This window comes from Aotus nancymaae, unplaced genomic scaffold (assembly GCF_030222135.1).
Source record: "Aotus nancymaae isolate 86718 unplaced genomic scaffold, 86718_ANA_hifiasm-v0.15.2.pri h1tg000076l, whole genome shotgun sequence".
In the NCBI taxonomy this organism is placed as follows: Eukaryota; Metazoa; Chordata; class Mammalia; order Primates; family Aotidae; genus Aotus; species Aotus nancymaae.
Window position 1 is genome coordinate 20,707,113 of NW_026988491.1, and position 20,407 is coordinate 20,727,519.

Consider the following 20,407-nt stretch of genomic DNA (forward strand, 5'->3'; position numbering starts at 1 on the left):
GGAGAGTCTGGGGTTCCGTGATCACCATGTGATGACGGCTGCCCTGACAGTGACTGGTGGCAGCACATACCCATCTGAGCCTCTCCATGATGTGAGCCGTGGGCATCAATGTGACCATTTTCAGAAGGAAGACAGTTCTGGAAGCTCAAGGTCACCTAGTCAGCCTCATTGGGCAACTGATGACTCAGCCGGGTTCAGGGAGGTGGACCTGAGTCAGAGCCTCCAGAAGGCAGCAGTGTGCAGGGGGGTTCAGGCAGGTGCACCTGGGCAAAGGTGCAGACGTGAAATCCTGAAAGCAATTCTCAGTGCTGCTGGGCTTCCGGAGGGTAGAAAGACGGTGGTAACTGCACGATCCGGGGGGACACGTGTGGAAGGGCTGGAACAGTGTGCTCAGGAGACTGGGCTTCAGTCTGGAGGTCCCAGGAAGTGGCATAAGATGTTTCAGTGACAGCGTGATACAGACTCACCCCGGAAGATGGCTGCTTTTTCACTGTACCCTTAGGGAAACGTCGTTCGCCTGCTAGTTGACATAGCCCATTGTCTGGGACTCACCCATCTAGATTTGTTTGGACAAAGTATTCATGACTCTACAATCACAGTCAAGGACCCCCTGCGTGAGCTGCCTTCATGGCCACAGGGAGAACACACTGGAATGAATGTCACACCCAGCACACATGCTGCCTGCTTGGCCCCGCTCCCCACGCCCTGCAGGCTGAGCCGCACTGGCCACCTGTTGTTCCTGGAATGCGCCAACGTGTTTCAGTCCTGTGGCCTTTGCACTTGGTGTTCTGTTTGCTGGAATGTTCTCCCCTGGGACATCTATACCGCTTGCCCCCTCATTTCCTGAGATCTCTCCTGCCCCTTCGTCAGTGAGGCCTTCCCTGGCCTCTCCATGTAAATTAACATCTATTCTGTGTCTATACCTGTTAGGTTATGTGCAGTTGTTTCTTTGTTCACGGTCTGTGTCCCAGTTAGAAGGGAGGCTCCCTGAGAGCAGGAATCTGTTTTGTTTGTTTGTTTGTTTGTTTGTTTGTTTGTTTGTTTGTTGAGACACGGACTCACTCTGTCACCCAGGCTGGAGTGCAGTGGCACTATCTCAGCTCACTGGAACCTTCGCCTCCCAGGTTCAAGCGATTCTCCTGCCTCAGCCTCCCGAGTAGCTGGGATTACAGGCATGTGCCACCATGCCTAGTTAATTTATATATTTTTAGTAGAGATGGGGTTTCACCTCGTTGGCCAGGCTGGTCTCAAACTCCTGACCTCAAGTGATCTGTCTGCCTTGGCTTCCCAAAGTACTGGGATTACAGGTGTGAGCCACCGCGGCTGGCCCAGGGATCCGTTTTTGTCTCTGCTGTGTCCCTAGCACCTCCGCACAGGGTGCTCAATCAGTGATGAGTGACAGATTCCTGGCCTCGTGGACTGTGGCTCCTTCCACAGTTTGTTGTTTAAAAGTTTGAAGGTTTCTCATTTTCTCAGTGTGCTGATCAAGAGTCAAGCCTAGAGGAGAGGCTCAGCAGTGGTCCTGTTCAGATGATGAATTCAGGCGTATCTTCGATGATAAATGATGTTGCATTTAGAAACACATAAGTGGCCAGGCACAGCGGCTCACGCCTGTGATCAAAGCACCAAGGCGGGCTGATCACCTGAAGTTAGGAGTTTGAGACCAGCCTGACCAACATGGTAAAACCCCATCTCTACTAAAAATACAACAAATTAACCGGGCGTGGTGGTGGGCTTCTGCGATCCCAGCTACTTGGGAGGCTAAGGCAGGAGAATCACTTGAAGCAGGGAGGTGGAGGTTGCAGTGAGCTGAGATCGCGCCACTGTACTCCAGCCTGGGCGACAAGAGCAAGACTCCATCTGAAAAATAAAAAAAAAATTAGTTTAAAATTTAAAAAAATTAAAAAAATAAAAACAAGTGAACGTTCTTATAATACATCAGTCTTACGGATTGTGCCTCTTTCCTCCAGGTAGCTTGGAGCTCAGCTGAGCAACCAACACCATCTGGTCACGATGGTGGACACAGAAAGCCCGCTCTGCCCCCTCTCCCCACTCGAGGCTGCCGATCTAGAGAGCCCGTTATCTGAAGAATTCCTGCAAGAAATGGGAAACATCCAAGAGATTTCGCAATCCATCGGTGAGGATAGTTCTGGAAGCTTCAGTTTTACGGAATACCAGTACTTAGGAAGCGGTCCCGGCTCAGATGGCTCGGTCATCACGGGTAAGCGTGCTGTTTCCTAGAAAGTTTCATTTAGAAATGTTTCTTCCTCAGAGAAAACTGTTCTCTTTAGCTGGAAAAGAAGTCACACCTTTTTGCAAAGGAATCTTCGGACGTGGTAAAGCATCACCTCCAGTGCCGCTGGGCCCCAGAAGCTTCCGAAGCACGTGTCACGGCTCATGGTGCACGCTCTTGTGAAAGCCACGCACATGTCAAACAATGCTTGAGATTCGGTCACGGGGAGCGGCTAAAGTGCACAGACCCTAACCCCAGCAAGCCCACAGGGGACAGCTAAACATTTTAAAGAGGAGATGTGTGCAACAGTCTGCAGGGAGGCACTGTTTGTAAGAGGGAAGGATGGGAAACGAGCTGGCAATGCATCAAAGGGCAACAGATAAATTGGGACGTGTTTATACAGTGGCATACTTCATAGCAATTTAAAAAAACAGACTAGGCCGGGCGCGGTGGCTCAAGCCTGTAATCCCAGCACTTTGGGAGGCCGAGGTGGGTGGATCACGAGGTCAAGAGCTCGAGACCATCCTGGTCAACATGGTGAAACTCTGTCTCTACTAATACAAAAAATTAGCTGGGCATGGTGGTGCGTGCCTGTAATCCCAGCTACTCAGGAGGCTGAGGCAGGAGAATTGCCTGAACCCAGGAGGCGGAGGTTGCAGTGAGCCGTGATCGCGCCATTGCACTCCAGCCTGGGTAACGAACGAAACTCCACCTCAAAAAAAAAAAAAAACAGACTAAGCCAGGTGTGGTTCATGCCTGTAAGCCCAGCACTTTGGGAGGCCAAGGTGGGTGGATCACTTGAGGTTAGGAGTTTGAGACCAGCCTGGCCATCATGATGAAACCCTGTCTCTACTAAAAATACAAAAATTAGCCAGGCGTGGTGGCACACACCTGTAATCCCAGCAACCCTGAAGGCTGAGGCAGGAGAATTACTTAAACCCTGGAGGTGAAGACTACAGTGAGCCGAGAACTGAGATTGTACCACTGCACTCCAGCCTCGGTGACAGAGCAAATCTCTGTCTCAAAAATATATAATAAATAAATAAATAAATAATAGAACACACTAGCTCTGTGTGTATCAACACAAGTCCATCTAAAAAAGCAATGCTGGAGGCTGGGCCTGGTGGTTCACGCCTGTAATCCCAGCACTTTGGGACTTGTGGTCTCGAACTCCTGACCTCAGATGATCCACTTAAGGCGGGTGGATCATCTGAGGTCAGGAGTTCAAGACCAACCTGGCCAACATGGTGAAACCCTGTCTCTACTAAAAATACAAAATTATCTGGGCGTGGTGGTACATGCCTGTAATCCCAGCTACTGGGGAGGCTGAGGCAGGAGAATTGTTTGAACCCAGGAGGCGGAGATTTCAGTGAGCTGAGATTGTGCTACTGCACTCCAGCCTGAGAGACAGAGCAAGACTCTGTCTCAAAAAAAAAAAAAAAAGCAATGCTGGGCTAGGCTTAGTGGGTCCAGCCTGCAATCCTAGCGCTTTGGGAGGCCAAGTTGGGAGGATTGCTTGAAGTCAGGAGTTTGAGACCAGACTGAGCAATATAGTGAACTCCCGTCTCTACAAAAAATTAAAATTAAAAAAAATTAGCCGTGCATGGTGGCACATGCTTGTGGTCCTAGCTACTCAGGATTCTGAGGCAGGAGGATCACTTGAGCCCAGGAAGGAGTTGGAGGCTGCGTGAGCTATGACTGCCACTGCACTGCAGCCTGGGTGACAATGAGAACCTGTCTTTAAAAAAAAAAAAAAATTTAAGCAACATCTAATGAAAATAAACAAGCCTAAGGATATATTTTTTATAATCCAATTACTGTAAAATCTTTTATTTGTATTTTTTAATTTTTTGAGACAGAGTTTCACTCTTGTTGCTGAGGTTGGAGTGCAGTGGTGCGATCTCGGCTCACTGCAACCTCTGCCTCCCAGGTTCAAGCAATTCTTCTGCCTCAGCCTTCTGAGTAGCTGGGATTACAGGAGCCTGCCACCAGGCCCAGCTAATTTTTGCATTTTTAGCAGAGATGGGGTTTCACCGTGTTGGCCAGGCTGGTCTCCAACTCCTGACCTCAGGCCATCCTCCTGCCTCAGCCTCCCAAAGTTCAGGGATTACAGGCATGAGCCACCACACCCAGCCAATGTAAAATCTTTAACACTAAACAATCTAGGACATCCTTGATAGAAACAGACATACACATATTGCAAAGTGCATCCCACCTTTAAGGGTTCAGTCACCTCTTGAGACAGATGGAGGGAGAATTGGGGAGGGGGTCTCATGGGGATTCTAATTCTCTCTAGATTTTATTTGTTTATTTATTTTTGAGATGCAGTCTAGCTCTGTTCCCCAGGCTGGAGTGCAACTTCCACCTCCCGGGTTCAAGCGATTCTCTTGCCTCAGGCTCCCAAGTAGCTGGGATTATAGGTGCCCACCATCATGCCCAGCTAATTTGTGTATTTTTAGTAAAGATGGGGTTTCACTGTGTTGGCCAGGCTGGTCTTGAACTCCCGACCTTGTGATTTGCCCACCTCAGCTTCCCAAAGTGCTAGGATTACAAGCATGAGCCACCATGCCTGACCTCGGTTGTGTATTTTTAAAAGACTTCAGCAGTGTGATAAACCTGGGCGGTGTGTACATAGATATTATAGTCATGTTGCTTAATGACAGGGGCAGGTTCTGAGAAATGCATCCTTAGGCAATTTCATCATTGTGTGAACATGATAGAGTCACACAAACTCAGATGGTGCAGCCTGTTGCTCCCAGGTCACACACCTGAACTGCATGTCATTGTACTGAATCCTGTAGGCCGCTGGGACACAATGGTAAGTATTTGTGTGTCTAAACATAGCAAAACATATCATAGAAAAGGTTACAGCGAAAACACAGTATTATCATCTTACGGGATCATGGTGCCACAGTTTTACTTGTGTTCTATTGTTGACCAAAATGTGACTGTGCTGTGTGTGACTACATAGAAATGAGCTCAGAGAAATTAAGTAACTTGGTCAGGTGTGGTGGCTCACGCCTGTAGTCCCAGCACTTGGGAGGCTGAGGTGGGCAGATCACCTGAGGTCAGGAGTTTAAGACCAGTCCTGGCTAACACAGCGAAAACCTGATTAAAAAATACAAAAATTACCTGGGCATGATGGTAGGCGCCTGTAATCCTAGCTACTCAGGAGGCTGAGGCAGGGAGACTTGCTTAAATCCAGGAGGCGGAGGTTGTAGTGAGCAGAGATCATACCACTGCACTCCAGCCTGAGTGACAGAGCGAGATTGTCTCATTAAAAAAAAAAAAAAAAAAAAAAAAAAAAAAAAAGTCTGGGCATGGTGGCTCACATCTGTAATCCCAGCACTTTGGGAGGCTGAGGCAGGTGGATCACTTGAGGTCAGGAGTTCAAAACCAGCCTGGTTCAACATGATGAAACCTCATCTCTACTGAAAATACAAAAATTAGCCAGGCGTGGTGGTGCACACCCGTAATTCCTGGGTGACAGAGCAAGACTCCATCTCAAAAAAAGAAAAAAATTAAGTAACTTGACGCGTTTCATTCGGCCAGAAAGACAGGCTGGGCCTGGACCCCGCCCCTCCGCTGGCTCTAGAGGGCTGTTCTCTGCATCCTGGCAGAGGTGATCACCTTTACGAGGTGATCACCTTTACAAGGTGATTGCGCCTTGTAAAAGGTGGCAGCGTCCTCAGCTTAGTCAATCAGGAATTGCACGAGGCAAGTGAGCCCCTGAGGACTCTGGGGGCTTTGGGAGTGACCCTGACAGACCGTTACAGATGGTGCAGGTCTTGTCTCCCTTTTCCTGATGCATTAAGCAGAGGATAGCACTGTGAGGAGAGTGACAGTGTAGGGAGATGATGGCTCCCAGAACAGTGGGGGAGGTGGGCAAGGAGGCTGGACGACAGCAAGGAAAAGGCTCCGGGTCAGGTGGCGCCTCACGGGGCCTGGGTAGGTTGCCTTGCAGCGAACCTGGGTAGGCGACCTTGACAATGACTGCACGCTGCCCACACACCTCGGGCCTGCGTAAGCCAAAGAGCAGCATTGTGAGGTCATTGCTATGTTTCTTTAACGAAGGAGGATAGGAGGCAGGTCCCAGGAAATCTTGACATGCTGGAGATCACCAGTCCAGGAGAGCCAGGGCCAGAACCCAGCTCTTAAGCCCACAAAGTGGGGCCTGTCTTCACCCAACACACACACGCCCCATGCTGGTTCACTGCTTTCCTATAATGACTAGTTGTGCTATTTATCAGAAAATTTTTTTTTCCTTATAGATTTGAAAAGATTTATCTTGCTTTTGTTAATTTTTCTTTTTTGCCTTTCTTTTTTTAAGGAAGACAGGCTCCCCCAGCCCCACCCCCAGGGTGAAAAATATAGTTCATTGTCTAGTAAAAGAGTTCAGAGATACACTTTTTTCTTTTGGTAAGATATATTCTAGAGCTTGTTCTGAAATATGGAATTTGTGTGGGCTGCGGGGGTCGGTGGGTGTGTGGCTCTAGCTCTGGAAAGTTCTTTTCCGGCAGTGGCCAGGAGGGCTGCTCAGCCCCCTCCTGCCTTCCCTGGAGGTTTAAACACAGGACCTCTATGCTTTCTTCTCACCCCAGGTCCTCATACAGGAGGGAACCCTGCTCTTCTATCTAATTAGATTCAGGGGTCCTTTTCTAAAAGTAGTATCTTTTAGGTCATTATCAAGAACTGTAATCTAAAATGTATTTCTAAGTCATTTGAAAGTTCTGATGCAGGTAAGGCTTGAGAATTTCCTGCATACTAGCCTTGTGGTCTATATAAGCCATTGAAAGCCACATTTAACCCAATTCCACATGCTGAACAGTGCTTCCTACCTAAATAAATTAAGAGCAGGCCGGGCACAGTGGCTCACGCCTGTAATCCCAGCACTTTTGGAAGGCCGAGGCAGGCCGATCATGAGGTGAAGAGATTGAGACCACCCTGGCCAACATGGTGAAACCCTGTCTCTATAAAAATACAAAAATTAGCTGGGTGTAGTGGCACATGCCTGTAGTCCCAGCTGCTCGGGAAGCTGAGGCAGGAGAATTGCTTGAAGCCGGGAGGCAGAGGTTGCAGTGAGCCAAGATTGTGCCACTGCACTCTAGCCTGGCAACAGAGCGAGACTCAGTCTCAAAAAAAAAAAGATTATTTCTTATTAGTAAATTAAATCTTTCATCTTTGTATCTGATCTTTTGGGTAATACTCCTAGTTATGTAGACTGCTCTCTCAGAAAGGCCAGATATAAAATGTACTTACTTTAAACTTTACACCCAGGAGACCGGATGGGTGAGGCTGGTTCACTCAGCCAACGTACCTTTTTATCCCTGGTTTTTCTTCCCGGCTTTATTGCCATAATTGACATACAATAAACTGCACGTATTTAAAGTGTACAGTCTGATAGGTGTACACACACATGCATCTGTGAAACCATCAATACACTCAAGATCGTGATGCAGAATTTTTGCTCCTTGGTTCGGCTAAATCTGAGGTTTTGTGTCATGACCAGGAAAAATTAGGCACGTGGACAGGTTGAAGAGTGAGGAGAGCAGAATGCATTGGGTGAAAAGAAAAAAGAAAAAAAACTCTCAGCAAAGCTAGATGGGGTCCTGCCAATGGGCTCCCAGCTTGCAGACTGATGACCAGGCCACTACACTCCAGTTGGAGGCCAGGCTCCTCCCTGCTGCACAAGGTGAGAACTTCTCATGGCTCCACCCCATTCTCCCAGTGCCCAGGTGGTCCGCAGTCCCTTGCAGGCCTGTCCAGGCAAGGGAACCCTGGGCAGGTTCTCTTATCTGCACAAAAGCATCTGATGTGAACACTTGTGAGGCAGGTTAGAGATCCTCTGGGGACTCCCCCCTTATCAGCCTCCTGCATCTATCAATAGTGCCCCCATCCCTCACCCCTAAAGTTTACTTGTGCCGTTTTCTAATTCCTCTTCCCCCAGCCCAGTGCCTCCCTGCCTCCCTCCCCCAATAAACCACTGATCCACTTTCTATCATTCTAGGTTGCCTTGTATGTCCTAGAACCTTATACAGATGGACTCATACGGCACATGCTCTTTCTAGCCCGGCTTCTTTCACTCTGCAGAATGGCTGAGACTCATCTGCATTGCAGCAAACATCGATAGTTCCCTCTTGTTCATCCACTGTGTGAATATCGCACAGTTTGCTCCTTCACGCACCTGCTGCCTCCGAGTAGTCGGGGCCACAGGTGTGAGTAATACTACCATGCTTGGTTAATTTTTTCACTTTCTGTAGATATGGAGTCTCATTATGTTGCCAGGGGTGGTCTCAAACTCCTGAACTCAAGCAGCCCTCCCACCTCAGCCTCCCAAAATGCTGGGATTACAGGTGTGAGCCATCATGCCAGACCAGTTCTTAATTTTGATGAAGTCCAATTTATCAATGTCCTTTTTTTTCATGGATTATGCTTTCTGTGTCACATCTATGATATCTTTGCCTGGTCCAAGATCATTTCTTGTAGTTTTATATTTTTAGGTTTTACATTTAAGTCTAAGATCCATTGAGTTAATTTAGTTCAAATACTCATTTTCTTTCTTTTTTTTTTATAATTTGCTTGCAGCTATTCCAGTACAGTTTATTAAAAAGACTCCTGTCTCCACTAAGCTGCCTTTGTATCTTTATCAAAAATCAATTGACCATATATTGCATGTCTATTTCTATTCAGTTGCATTGATCTGTTTGTCCCTTTTGACACCAATCTCACAGTGTCCTGATTACTGTAGCTTTATAAGAAGGCCTATAGTCACCTAGCGTAAGTTCTCCAACTTTATTCTTCTCATTTATTCTATTCATGTCTTATCCATGAACATGGTTATTTCTCCACTTAGCTAGGTCTCCTTCAGTTTATCTTAGTAATGTTTTATAGCTTTTATGATTTTTTTAATCCTATAAGGCTATTTTTATGCCCATATTTTTTATGTTATTGTAAATGATGGTATTGGTTTTGTTACGTTTTGACTTCTGATTTTGCATTGCTATATATTGAAATGTATTTGATTTTTAGATACTGCTCTTGTACTCTGCATCCTTGGTAAGCTCATTAATTAGTTCTAGTGGCCGGGTGCGGTGGCTCACGCCTGTAATCCCAGCACTTTGGGAGGCCAAGGCAGGCAAATCACGAGGTCAAGAGATTGAGACCATCCTGGCCAACATGGTGAAACCCTGTCTCTACTAAAAATACAAAAAAATTAGCTGGGCGTGGTGGTGCGCGCCTGTAGTCCCAGCTACTTGGGAGGCTGAGGCAGGAGAATTGCTTGACCCCAGGAGGCGGAGGTTGTGGTGAGCCGAGGTGGCGCCACTGCACTCCAGCCTGACGCCTAGTGACGGAGTGAGACTCTGTCTAAAAAAAAAAAAAAAAAAAAAAAAAATTAGTTCTAGTAACTTTTTTAGATTATTTAGTATTTTCTACATAGATAGTTATATCATCTGCCATAAAAATAGTTTTGCTTGTTACTTTTCAATCTATGTATCTTTTGTTTGCTTTTGAGATGGAGTCTCATTCTGTCACCCAAGCTGGAGTGCAGTGGCACAATCTCGGCTCACTGCAACCTCTGCCTCCTGGGTTCAAGTGATTCTCCTGCCCCAGCCTCCCAAGTAGCTGGGATTACAGGCGCCTGCCACCACACCCAGCTGATTTTTGTATTTTTAGTAGAAACAGGGTTTCACCATGTTTGCCAGGCTGGTCTCAAACTCGTGACCTCAGGCAATCCACCCAACTCAGCCTCCCAAAGTGCCAGGATTACAAGTGTGAGCCACCGTACCCACCCCTCCCCCTTTTTTTTTTTTGAGACAGGGATTTACTCTGTTGCCCAGACTGGAGTGGCATGATCACTGCTCACTTCAGCTTTGACCTCCCCACTGCTCCATGCTCAAGCAATCCTCCCACCTCAGCCCCCTGAGTATCTGGAACTACAAGCATGTGCCACCACATTCATCTAATTTTTGTATTTTTTTATAGAGATGGGATTTTGCCATTCAGGCTAGTCTTGAATGCCTGGGCTAAAGCAATCCACCCACCTTAGCCTCCCAAAGTACTGGGATTACAGGCACAAGCCACAGTGCCTAGCAAAGCTATAAATCTTTTATTTGTTTTTCAAATGTCATTACACTGGTTAGAACTTCCAGTAAAATGTTAAAGAGAAGTGGTGAAACAGCCTTACCTTCTTCTTGATTTTAGGGGAAAAGCTTTCGTCTTTCACTATGAACATGATGTCAGCTACAGTTTTTCTTAGGTGCCTTTTATCTGGTTGAGGAAGCTCCCTTCTAGCCCTAGTTTGCTGTAAGCTCTTATCAGGAAATGATGTTGGATTTGGTAAAATACTTGTTATGCATCTAGTGAGATCAAATGGTTTTTCTTTTTTAATGTTAATATGGTGAAATAAATTGTTTTAATTTCAAGGGTTAAGCCAACCTTGCCTTCCCAGAATAGATCTTAGTCATAATGTATTACCTGCTTTATATATTATTGAATATAACTTGCTAAAATTTTATTAAGAATTTTTGCATCCATGTTCCTAAGGAATATTTGTTCTTGTTTTCTTTTCTTGTTAATATCTTTGTCTGGTTTTTATATAAGAATCATTCTTGCCTCCTGGAATGAGCTAGGAACTATAGGTTGAAGTATCCCTTATCTGAAATGCTTGAGACCAGAGGTGTTTTGTATTTCAGATCTTTTTTTGGATTTGGAAGTATTTGCATGTAGATAATGAGATATCTTAGAGATAGGAACCAAGACTAAACACAAAATTTATGTTTCATATATACCTTATACCTATAGCCTGAAGGCAGTTTTATACAAAATTTTAAATAATTTTGTGTGTTTTGCTGCCATCTGTCACATGAGATCAGGTGTGAAATTTTCCACTTGTAGCATCATATCAACATTCAGAAAGTTTTGGATTTTGGATCATTTTGGATTTTGGACTTCTGGAATAGGGATATTCAACTGTGTTTTTTCCTCTTCAGTTTTCTGGGAATATTTCTGTAGAGTTGACAGTTGTTCTCCCTTAAATGCTTGGTAGTTCACAAATGAAGCTGTCTGGGTCTAAAGTTTTCTTAATGGGAAGATTATCGTAACCACATATTCAATTTCTTTAATAGATATAGGGCTATTCTGGCCAGGCGCAATGGCTCACACCTGTAATCCCAGCACTTTGGGAGGCCGAGGTGGGCAAATCACCTGAGATCAGGAGTGGGCATGGTGGTGGGTGCTGGTAATTTCAACTACTAGGGAGGCTAAGGCAAGACCAGCCTTGCCAACATGGTGAAACCCCATCTCTACTAAAAATACAAAAATTAGTCAAGCATGATGGTGGACACCTGTAATCCCAGCTACACTGGAGGCTGAGGCAGGAGCATCGCTTGAACCTGGGAAGTAGAGGTTGTAGTGAGCCAAGAACATGCCATTGCACTCCAGCCTGGGCAACAAGAGCAAAACTCTGACACACAGACACACACAGACACACACACACACACACACACACACACACACAAGATATGAGGCTATTTGGCTCACATCTCTCTTCTTGAGTTAACTTTGGTAATTTGTGTCTTTCAGGGAATTTATTCATTTCATCTAAATTATGGAATTTATTGACATGAAGTTGTTCATAATGTTCCCTTATTATCCTTCTGATATCTGCAGAACCTATAAGGGTATCACTTCTCTCATTTCTGATTTTTATAATTTATATCTTGTCCCTCTTTTCTGATCAGTCTGTCTAGATGCTTATGAATTTTATTTTATTTTATTTTATTTTATTTTATTTTGAGACAGAGTCTCATTCTGTCACCCAGGCTGGAGTGCAGTGGTTCCATCTCGGCTCACTGCAACCTCCCAGGTTCAAGCAATTCTCCAGCCGCAGCCTTCCTAGTAGCTGCGATTACTGGCACCCGCCACCATGCCCAGCTAATTTTTATATTTTCAGTAGAGAGAGGGTTTTGCCATATTGGCCAGGCTGGTCTCGAACTCCTGACCTCAGGTGATCTGTCCACCTCTGCCTCCCAAATTGCTAGGATTACAGGCATGAGCCACCGCACCCAGCCTGAACCTTTCTTCTTTTCTAACCTGGGCATTTAGTGCCAGAATTTCCTTCTAAGCACTCCATTAACATCATGTTACAAATTTGGAGATGCTGTGTTTTTCGTTGTTGTTGTTGTTTTGAGACAGAGTCTCACTCTGTCACCCAGGCTGGAGTGCAGTGGCGTGATCTCAGCTCACTGCAACCTCTGCCTCCCAGGTTCAAGCGATTCTCCTAGAATGCCTCAGCCTCCCGAGTAGCTGGAATTACAGGCATGCGCCACCACACCTGGCTAGTTTGTGTATTTTTAGTAGAAACAGAGTTTTCACCATCTTGGCTACTCTGGTCTTGAACTCCTGACCTTGTGATCCGCCTGCCTTGACCTCCCAAAGTGCTGGGATTACAGGCGTGAGCCACTGTGCCCAGCTTTGGAGACGCTGTGTTTTTGTTTTCAATTCGAAATATTTCCTAACTTCCCTTTTGCTTTATTCTTGAGTTCACAGGTTATTTAAAGTTTATTTTTGATTTCCAAATATTTGAGGATTTTTTTTCTAGACATATTTCTGTTACTGATTTCTAATTTAGTTCCATTGTGGTCTAAAGAGAGAATATTCTTTGCATGACTTGAATCCTTTATAATTTATTAAGAATTATTTCATGATGCAGAATATGGCCTGTCTTGGTAAATGTTCAATATGTACTTGAGAAGAATGCATATTCTGCAGTTGCTGTGTGGAATATTCTGTAAATATCAATTAGATTAAGTTGGTTATTAATTGCCAGGATGGTGGCTCACACCTGTAATCCCAGCACTTTGGGAGTCCAAGGCAGGTGGATCATCTAAAGTCAGGAGTCAAAACCAACCTAGCCAACATGGTGAAACCCCATCTCTACTAAAAATACAAAAAATTAGCTGGGTGTGGTGGCAGGCACATGTAATCCCAGCTACTCAGGAGGCTGAAGCAGGAGAATCGCTTGGACCCAGGAGGCAGAGGTTGCAGTGAGCCAAGATAGCGCCATTGCACTCCAGCCTGGATGACAAGAGCAAAACTCCATCTCAAAAAAAAAAAGTTGGTTATTCGTGTCATTCAAGTCTTCCATATGCTTGATTTGCCGTCAGTTTGTTCTACCAGTTGTTAAGACGGGGTGTTGAAATCTCCAGTTATAATTGCAGATTTGTCTGTTTCCATCAGTTTTTACTTCATATTTTTATTTATTTATTTGAGAGAGGGTCTCACTCTAAGCTCAGGCTGTAGTTTAGCGGCATGATCTTGGCTCACTGCAGCCTCAACTTCCTGGGCCCAGGTAATCCTCCTACCTCAGCCTCCCAAGTAGCTGAGACCACAGGTGCCCACCACCATGCCCAGCTAATTTTTTTGTATTTTTTTGTAGGGACGGGGCTTCACCATGTTGCTCAGGCTGGTCTCAAACTCCTGGCTCAAGCAATCTGCCCAACTCAGCCTCCCAAAATGCTGGGATTACAGGTGTGAGCCACCATGCCCGGCCCCCTCTTTCTTTCCCTCTCTTTCCCTCTTTTCTTTATTTCTTTCCCTCTTTTCTTTCTTTATTTCTTTCTTTTTCTTTCTTTCCTTTCTTTCTTTCTCTTTCTTTCTTTCTTCTTTCCTTCCTTTCTCTTTCTTTCCTTTTCTTTTCTTTACTTTTTTTTAGATGGAGGTATCACTCTGACACCCAGGCTGGAGTACAGTGGCAGTATAATCTCAGCTCACTGCAGCCTCAGCCTCCCAGGGCGCAGCTGATCCTCCCATCTTGGCCTCCCAAGTAGCTGGGATTACAGGTGCATGCCACCACACCCAGCAAATTTTTGTATTTTTTGTAAAGACAAGGTTTCACCATGTTCCCCAGGCAGGTCTCAAACCCCTGAGCTCAAGTGATCTGCCGGCCTCCGCCTCCCAAAGTTCTGGGATGACAGGCATGAGCCACCACTCCCAGACCACTGTTACATTTTCATATGAATAGTTTCCCCACATCAAAAACCCCCATGCTTCACCTATTCAGCCCTGCCTCTCCCACCCCAGCCAGCCCAGAAATGGATCTTTTTACCGTCACTCTAGTTTTGCCTTTTCCAGAATGCCATGAATTTGAAATCATATAATATGTTGCCTTTTCAAACTGGCTTCTTTCATAATTGCATTAAAGAGTTGGTCAAGCATGGTGGCTCATGCCTGTAATCTCAGCACTTTGGGTGCCCAAGGTGGGCAGATCACTTGAGGTCAGGAGTTTGAGACCAGCCTGGCCAACATACTGAAACCCTGTCTCTACTAAAAATACAGAAATTAGCTGGGCATGGTGATGGGCGCCTGTTATCCCAGCTACTGGGGAGGCTGAGGCAGGTGAATCACTTGAACCCAGGAGACAAAGGTTGCAGTGAGCTGAGATCATATCACTGCACTCCAGCCTGAGTGACAGAGCAAGACTCCGTCTAAAAAAAAGAAGAATAAAGCTGCTCTAAATATGTGTAGGTTTCGTGTGGCAGAAGTTTCAAATCAATTGGACAAATACCTAGGAGTGTGAGTCCATCATACAGTAAAACTGCTGTACTTTGTCGGGACCTGCCAGAATGTCCTCCATGGTGGCCGTCTCATTGCATTCCCACCAGCAATGAATAGGGGTTCCTGTTGCTCCACATCCTCACCAGATTTGATGACATTGGTTTTGTGGATTTCAATCATCCCAGTAGGTGTGTGGTGACATCGCATTGCTGTTCTCATTCTCAGTGCCCCAATGACATGTGATACTGAGCACCATTTCATATGCTTACCTGCCATCTGTTTATCTTCTTTGCTGATGTGCCTGTTCAGATCTTTTGCCCGTTCTTCAATTGAGTTGTTAGTTTTCTTATTGTTGTTTTGAGACCTCTTTGTATATTACCGCATGTGTGTTGAACATATTTTCTCCCAGTCTGTGGCTTGTCTTTAATTTCCTCAGCAATGTCTTTTGCAGAGCAGAAGCTTTTATTAGCTCTCATAAATTCCAACTTATATTTTCCCTTTCGTGGATTATGCATTTGGTGTTGCCCACATGGATTTTTATACTGTATTCTGGTGCATGTATTGGGTTAACAATTGTGGAAGAACTGGAAGGAAGGAAGGAAGCAAACAAAATGAGTTCTGTGTAGCACAGTGTCATGCGCGGGCAAGGGGAGTCCTGCAGGGTGAGGTATGGGGGAGATGGCAATGCGCAGGTCCAGACATGTAGGGATCAGGAGATGTGCGGGTCCGGTTAAGTGTGGTTCCTGAGATGTGCGGTCTGGAGATGTGCGGGAGCCCAGAGTTGCAGATTGGAGATGTGGGGGGCCAGAGATGTGCAGGTCAGGAGATGTGGGGGTCCCAAGATGTGCGGATCAAAGATGTGAGGGTCTGGAGATAGGCAGATCAGAGATGTGACGGTCCAGAGGTGCTCGAGTCTGGAGATGTGCAGATCAGATGTGTGGATTGGAGAAGCGCAGATCCAGAGAAGCGCAGATCAGGACATGTGCAGATCAGGAGCTAGGCGAATCAGAGATGCACATGTCCAGAGATGCGGGGATCCAGAGATGTTCAGATCTGGTGATGTGCAGAGTGGAGATGTGCAGATTGGCGAAGCGCAGGTTCAGAGACGCGGGGTCCAGAGATGTGCGGCTTGGAGATGTGCGGGTCCAGAGATGCAGGGGTCCAGAGGTGTGCGGGTCTGGTGATGCGCAGAGCACAGATGTGCAGATCAGAGATGCGCGGTCAGGGGATTTGTGGGTCCAGAGGTGTGCGGGTCTAAAGATGTTTCAATCTGAAGATGTGTGCATAGGAGATGTGCAGATCGGAGATGTGCAGATGGGAGATGCGAGTCCGGAGATGTGAGATCAGAGGCGTGCGGATCGGGAGATGTATGATCAGAGGCGCCGCGTGGGTCGGGAGATGTGTGATCAGAGGCGCGCGGGTCCGGAGATGTGTGATCAGAGGCGCGCGGGTCGGGAGATGTGTGATCAGAGGCGCGCGGGTCGAGAGATATGTGATCAGAAGCTTGCGGGTCTGGAGATGTGTGATCAGAGGCGCGTGGGTCCGGAGATGTGTGATCAGAGGCGCGCTGGTCCAAGCTTGGGGTCAGCTTAGCAGCAGTGAGAGAGAGAGCATGCTGGCTTTGGAAGCACAGCACAATGGCAGTTGTGACCTAGAGGCAGCCAGTCCCAATAACTCAGCATGCATCCTTGTGGTCACCTTTGGTCTTAACCACACAGTCTAGCCAAAGAGCCCTGGTGTGACACTTGTACCCAAGAAGAGACTGTTTGAGTTTTGCCAAATTGCAGTAAGTATGGTTGATGGACACTTATTGTGCATAAACGCAGGCCCAGCCCTGCATGGGTGTCCTGCCAACTGGCTTATGCCTCAGCACTAGAGGCCTCATATGCGAAATTACATCCTCATAGACCCTGTTCAGACACAGGAGAGTGATGCCTGTACTATTCATCTGTCTCTCCTTTTTTTCCCCAGACACACTTTCACCAGCTTCAAGCCCCTCCTCGGTGACTTGTCCTGTGGTCCCCGGCAGTGCGGACGAGTCTCCCGGTGGAGCACTGAACATCGAATGTAGAATCTGCGGGGACAAAGCCTCGGGCTACCATTACGGAGTCCACGCCTGTGAGGGCTGCAAGGTAGAGGGGACCTGGAACACGGCCCAATGGCTGCCACCATCAAACACTTGTGGTTACTTTTATAGCAAATGGCAGTCATTACTGAGTGATCTCAGAAAGTCCCAGATAAGAAACTGACCTCAGGCCAGACACCATGGCTCACGCCTGTAGTTCCAGCACTTTGGGAGGCCAAGGCAGTTAGATCACCTGAGATCAGGAGTTTGAGACCAGCCTGGCCAACATGGTGAAACCCCATCTAAAAATACCAAAAGAAATTAGCCAGGTGTGGTAGTAGGCACCTGTAATCCCAGCTGCTCAGAAGGCCAGGGCAGGAGAGTCGCTTGAACCCAGGAGGCAGAAGTTGCAGTGAGCTGAGCTCATGCCACTGCAGTCCAGCCTGGGTAACAAGAGTGAGACTTTGTCTCAAAAAAGAAAAAGAAAAAAGAAAGAAAGAAACTGACCCCAGTGATAGATTAGCCTCTGTCTTTAGAACACAGAACCCCTGAGAGGATGAACCCTATTGTGAACTGCGGATTTGAGGGATCTAGCTTGTAGGCCCCTTATGAGAATGTAATGCCTGATGATCTGAAGTGGAACAGTTTTATCCCAAAACCATCCCTCCCTTACCCCCCATCTGTGGAAAAAGCGTCTTCCGTGAAACCAGTCCCTGGTGCCAAAAAGGTTGGAGACCACTGCTTTAGAGAGTCTAGGACAAATGGTTCTTCTGTGCTTTGTAAATACTTACAGAAGTGTGTTCTTTAAAATAAAATAAACCACATTGGGCCAGGCACAGTGGCTCACACCTGTAATCCCAGAACTTTGGGAGGCTGAGGCAGGCAGATCACCTGAGGTCAGAAGTTCAAGACCAGCCTGACCAACATGGCAAAACCCTGTCTCTAGTAAAAGTATAAAAATTAACAGGATGTGGTGGCAGGTGCCTGTAATCTCAGCTACTTGGGAGGCTAAGACAGGAGAATCACTTGAACCTGGGAGGCGGAGGTTGCAGTGAGCCGATTTCACGCCATTGCACTCCAGCCAGGGCAACAAGAATGAAACTCTGTCTCAGAAAAAAGAAAACAAGCCACATTAAGAATGATTGCTTCATTTGAATACAAGACAGAGAGCCTTTACCATTGATCTCTAGACCCTTCCTGAAGGCCAGGGGGTGGGTGTTCTCATGCTCCTGCCGGAGGAATTGGCCATCAGAGACACAGAGTAACTTTCTCAGGGTCCCACAGTGCCCAGCAGTGGGGACTAGAACCAGAGACTGGCTCCTCCTGCCCCCCGGCTGTTCCTTCCTGCATATCAAGGACTTCTCCTCCCTATTCTAGTCACAGGAACCCCCTGTGTATCTTCATGCTAGTTCAGCCTGCCCTAAACAGATGTGACCCAGGCCAGGAGTGCATGAAGGCGGCCCTGTTGTCTTGCATGCTGCCAGTGGACTGGTGGTCCTTCCGTGTTTGCTAGCGTGGTGATGAGGAGAGCCCCTGCAGCAGTGTTTCTTTAGGATTACAAAGACGTGCTCTCAAATCTGGCGCCTTATGTACATGACATGCAGGAAATCATCATCTGAATATTTGCTTTGAATAAGAAATCCCTTCTCACGGCACATGCTGCAGATGTTCACTAATTCGGAAAATGCCACTGGCTTTCTGGCACAATCTATGATCTTGGAACACCAGCATTCTGCCCCAAGCCAGGCCTGGCCTGGGAGGCCTGGACTACAGACAGAACCTCATGGCCAGGACATCGTGGCATTCTGCCATCTAGAACCTTCTCTCCCCACCCTTCCCATTCTAACCCCATGCGTTCCTTAGCCTCCCCACTGTGCTAAGCCTAGGTAAGGACATTATGGAGACATCAGCCTGCCTCTCACATTCCCCAGCACACTGCTGTCCCTTTCCCATGGGCCAAGCAGACCCACTGCGGCAAAAATATAGAAGAATGACTTAAAAGCAGAGAAAAAAGAACCCGAAGCAAAAACGAACTCCTTCACAAGTTTTGCGACCACGTTCCTTTGAAAAAGCTCCTTGTAGCCTGGTGCGGCAGCTCACGCCTGTAATCCCAGAACTTTGGGAGGCTGAGGCTAGTGGATCATGAGGTCAGGCATTCGAGACCAGCCTGGCCAACATAGTGAAACCCTGTCTCTACTAAAAATACAAAATATTAGCCAGGCGTGGTGTCAGGCACCTGTAATCCCAGCTACTCAGGAGGCTGAGGCAGGAGAATTGCTTGAACCTGGGAGGCGGAGTTTGCAGTGAGCCGAGATTATGCCACTGCACTCCAGCCTGGGCTAACAATGCGAGACTCTGTCTAAAAAAAAAAAGAAAGAAAGAAAGAAAAAAGAAACCTCTTTGTAAAGTAGCCTTTTCCTCAGGGTGGTGATTAATTACTCATTTAGTTTTATTTTTATGGACTATCTAGTAATATTGTTTCTTGCTGGGTAGAGTTTAAGACACTATTACAAAGCAAGGAAATTGTTTACAAACAGCTGGCTTCCTTTTATTGTACTGTTTGTCTTTGAGGGAGTTAATATACTCTTACAAAAATTCTTAGAAAGTCTTTAGTCACAAATACGGAAATGTCATAACCTGGGGATAGTTACATTTATATACATTGTAACAAAGCTGAGTAACTCTTTGGAAAACTATAATTGTATTTGCCCAAGTCAGATGAGGTCATTTTGAAGTGACTTTGAATGGTGCCTCATTTTATTGTTTTTCACATTAAATGTAATGACATTTAAAATTCTATATTTGTCGCAATCATTTCAGACTTTTTAGAACTCTTTATCTTTTTTTTTTTTTTTTCGAGACAGAGTCTCGCTCTATTGCCGGGGCTGGAGTGCAGTGGCGCAATCTCAGCTCACAGCAACCTCCACCTTCAAGGTTCAAGCAATTCTTGTGCCACAGCCTCCAGAGGAGCTGGGATTACAGATCTGTGCCACCACGCCTGGCTAATTTTTGTATTTTTAGTAGAGATGGGGTTTCACCATGTTGCCCAGGCTTGTCTCGGGCTCCTGATCTCTGGTGATCTACACACCTCAGCCTCCCAAAGTGCTGGGATTACAGGCATGACCACCATGCCTTGCCTAGAAGAACTATTTCTCTAAATTTCATTCATTTAAAAAGAAACAATAAATGAACAGCAAAAAAGGTGAGTCAGGCAAGGGCGCTGGTTTCTCAGGGGCCTGTGTCTTTAAATCTGTGTATTCCCCTCGCAGGGCTTCTTTCGGCGAACGATTCGACTCAAGCTGGTGTATGACAAGTGTGCCCGTAACTGCAAGATCCAGAAAAAGAACAGAAACAAGTGCCAGTATTGTCGCTTTCACAAGTGCCTTTCCGTTGGGATGTCACACAACGGTAGGTAAGCTGGCCCCGCACATTTTCCCAATCCGTTCCTCGGTTCCCCTTCCTTGTTCAAAGGGAACAGACCAAGCTATGAATGAATGTGCTTCAACATTTCACACCCAAGTCATTTTGTAATCAGAGTGGCCTAAGAAAATAAA

The 20,407-nt window shown here is 46.4% G+C and overlaps 1 protein-coding gene across 3 annotated transcripts in view; it reads left to right on the plus strand.

The window, feature by feature from the left end:
• PPARA (peroxisome proliferator activated receptor alpha) overlaps positions 1-20,407 on the plus strand; it is a 95,160-nt gene that overhangs the window by 49,120 nt on the left and 25,633 nt on the right. For 2 of the 3 annotated variants that reach the window (XM_021668672.2, XM_064368226.1), the window contains exons 2-4: positions 1,971-2,221; positions 16,760-16,920; positions 20,123-20,261. In XM_021668672.2, the coding sequence (XP_021524347.1) occupies positions 2,014-2,221; positions 16,760-16,920; positions 20,123-20,261 (508 nt within the window). In that variant the 5' untranslated portion in view covers positions 1,971-2,013. Of the gene's footprint in view, positions 1-1,970; positions 2,222-7,359; positions 7,926-16,759; positions 16,921-20,122; positions 20,262-20,407 lie in introns of those variants that run through there. The other variant, XM_064368227.1, reaches the window with a different exon arrangement.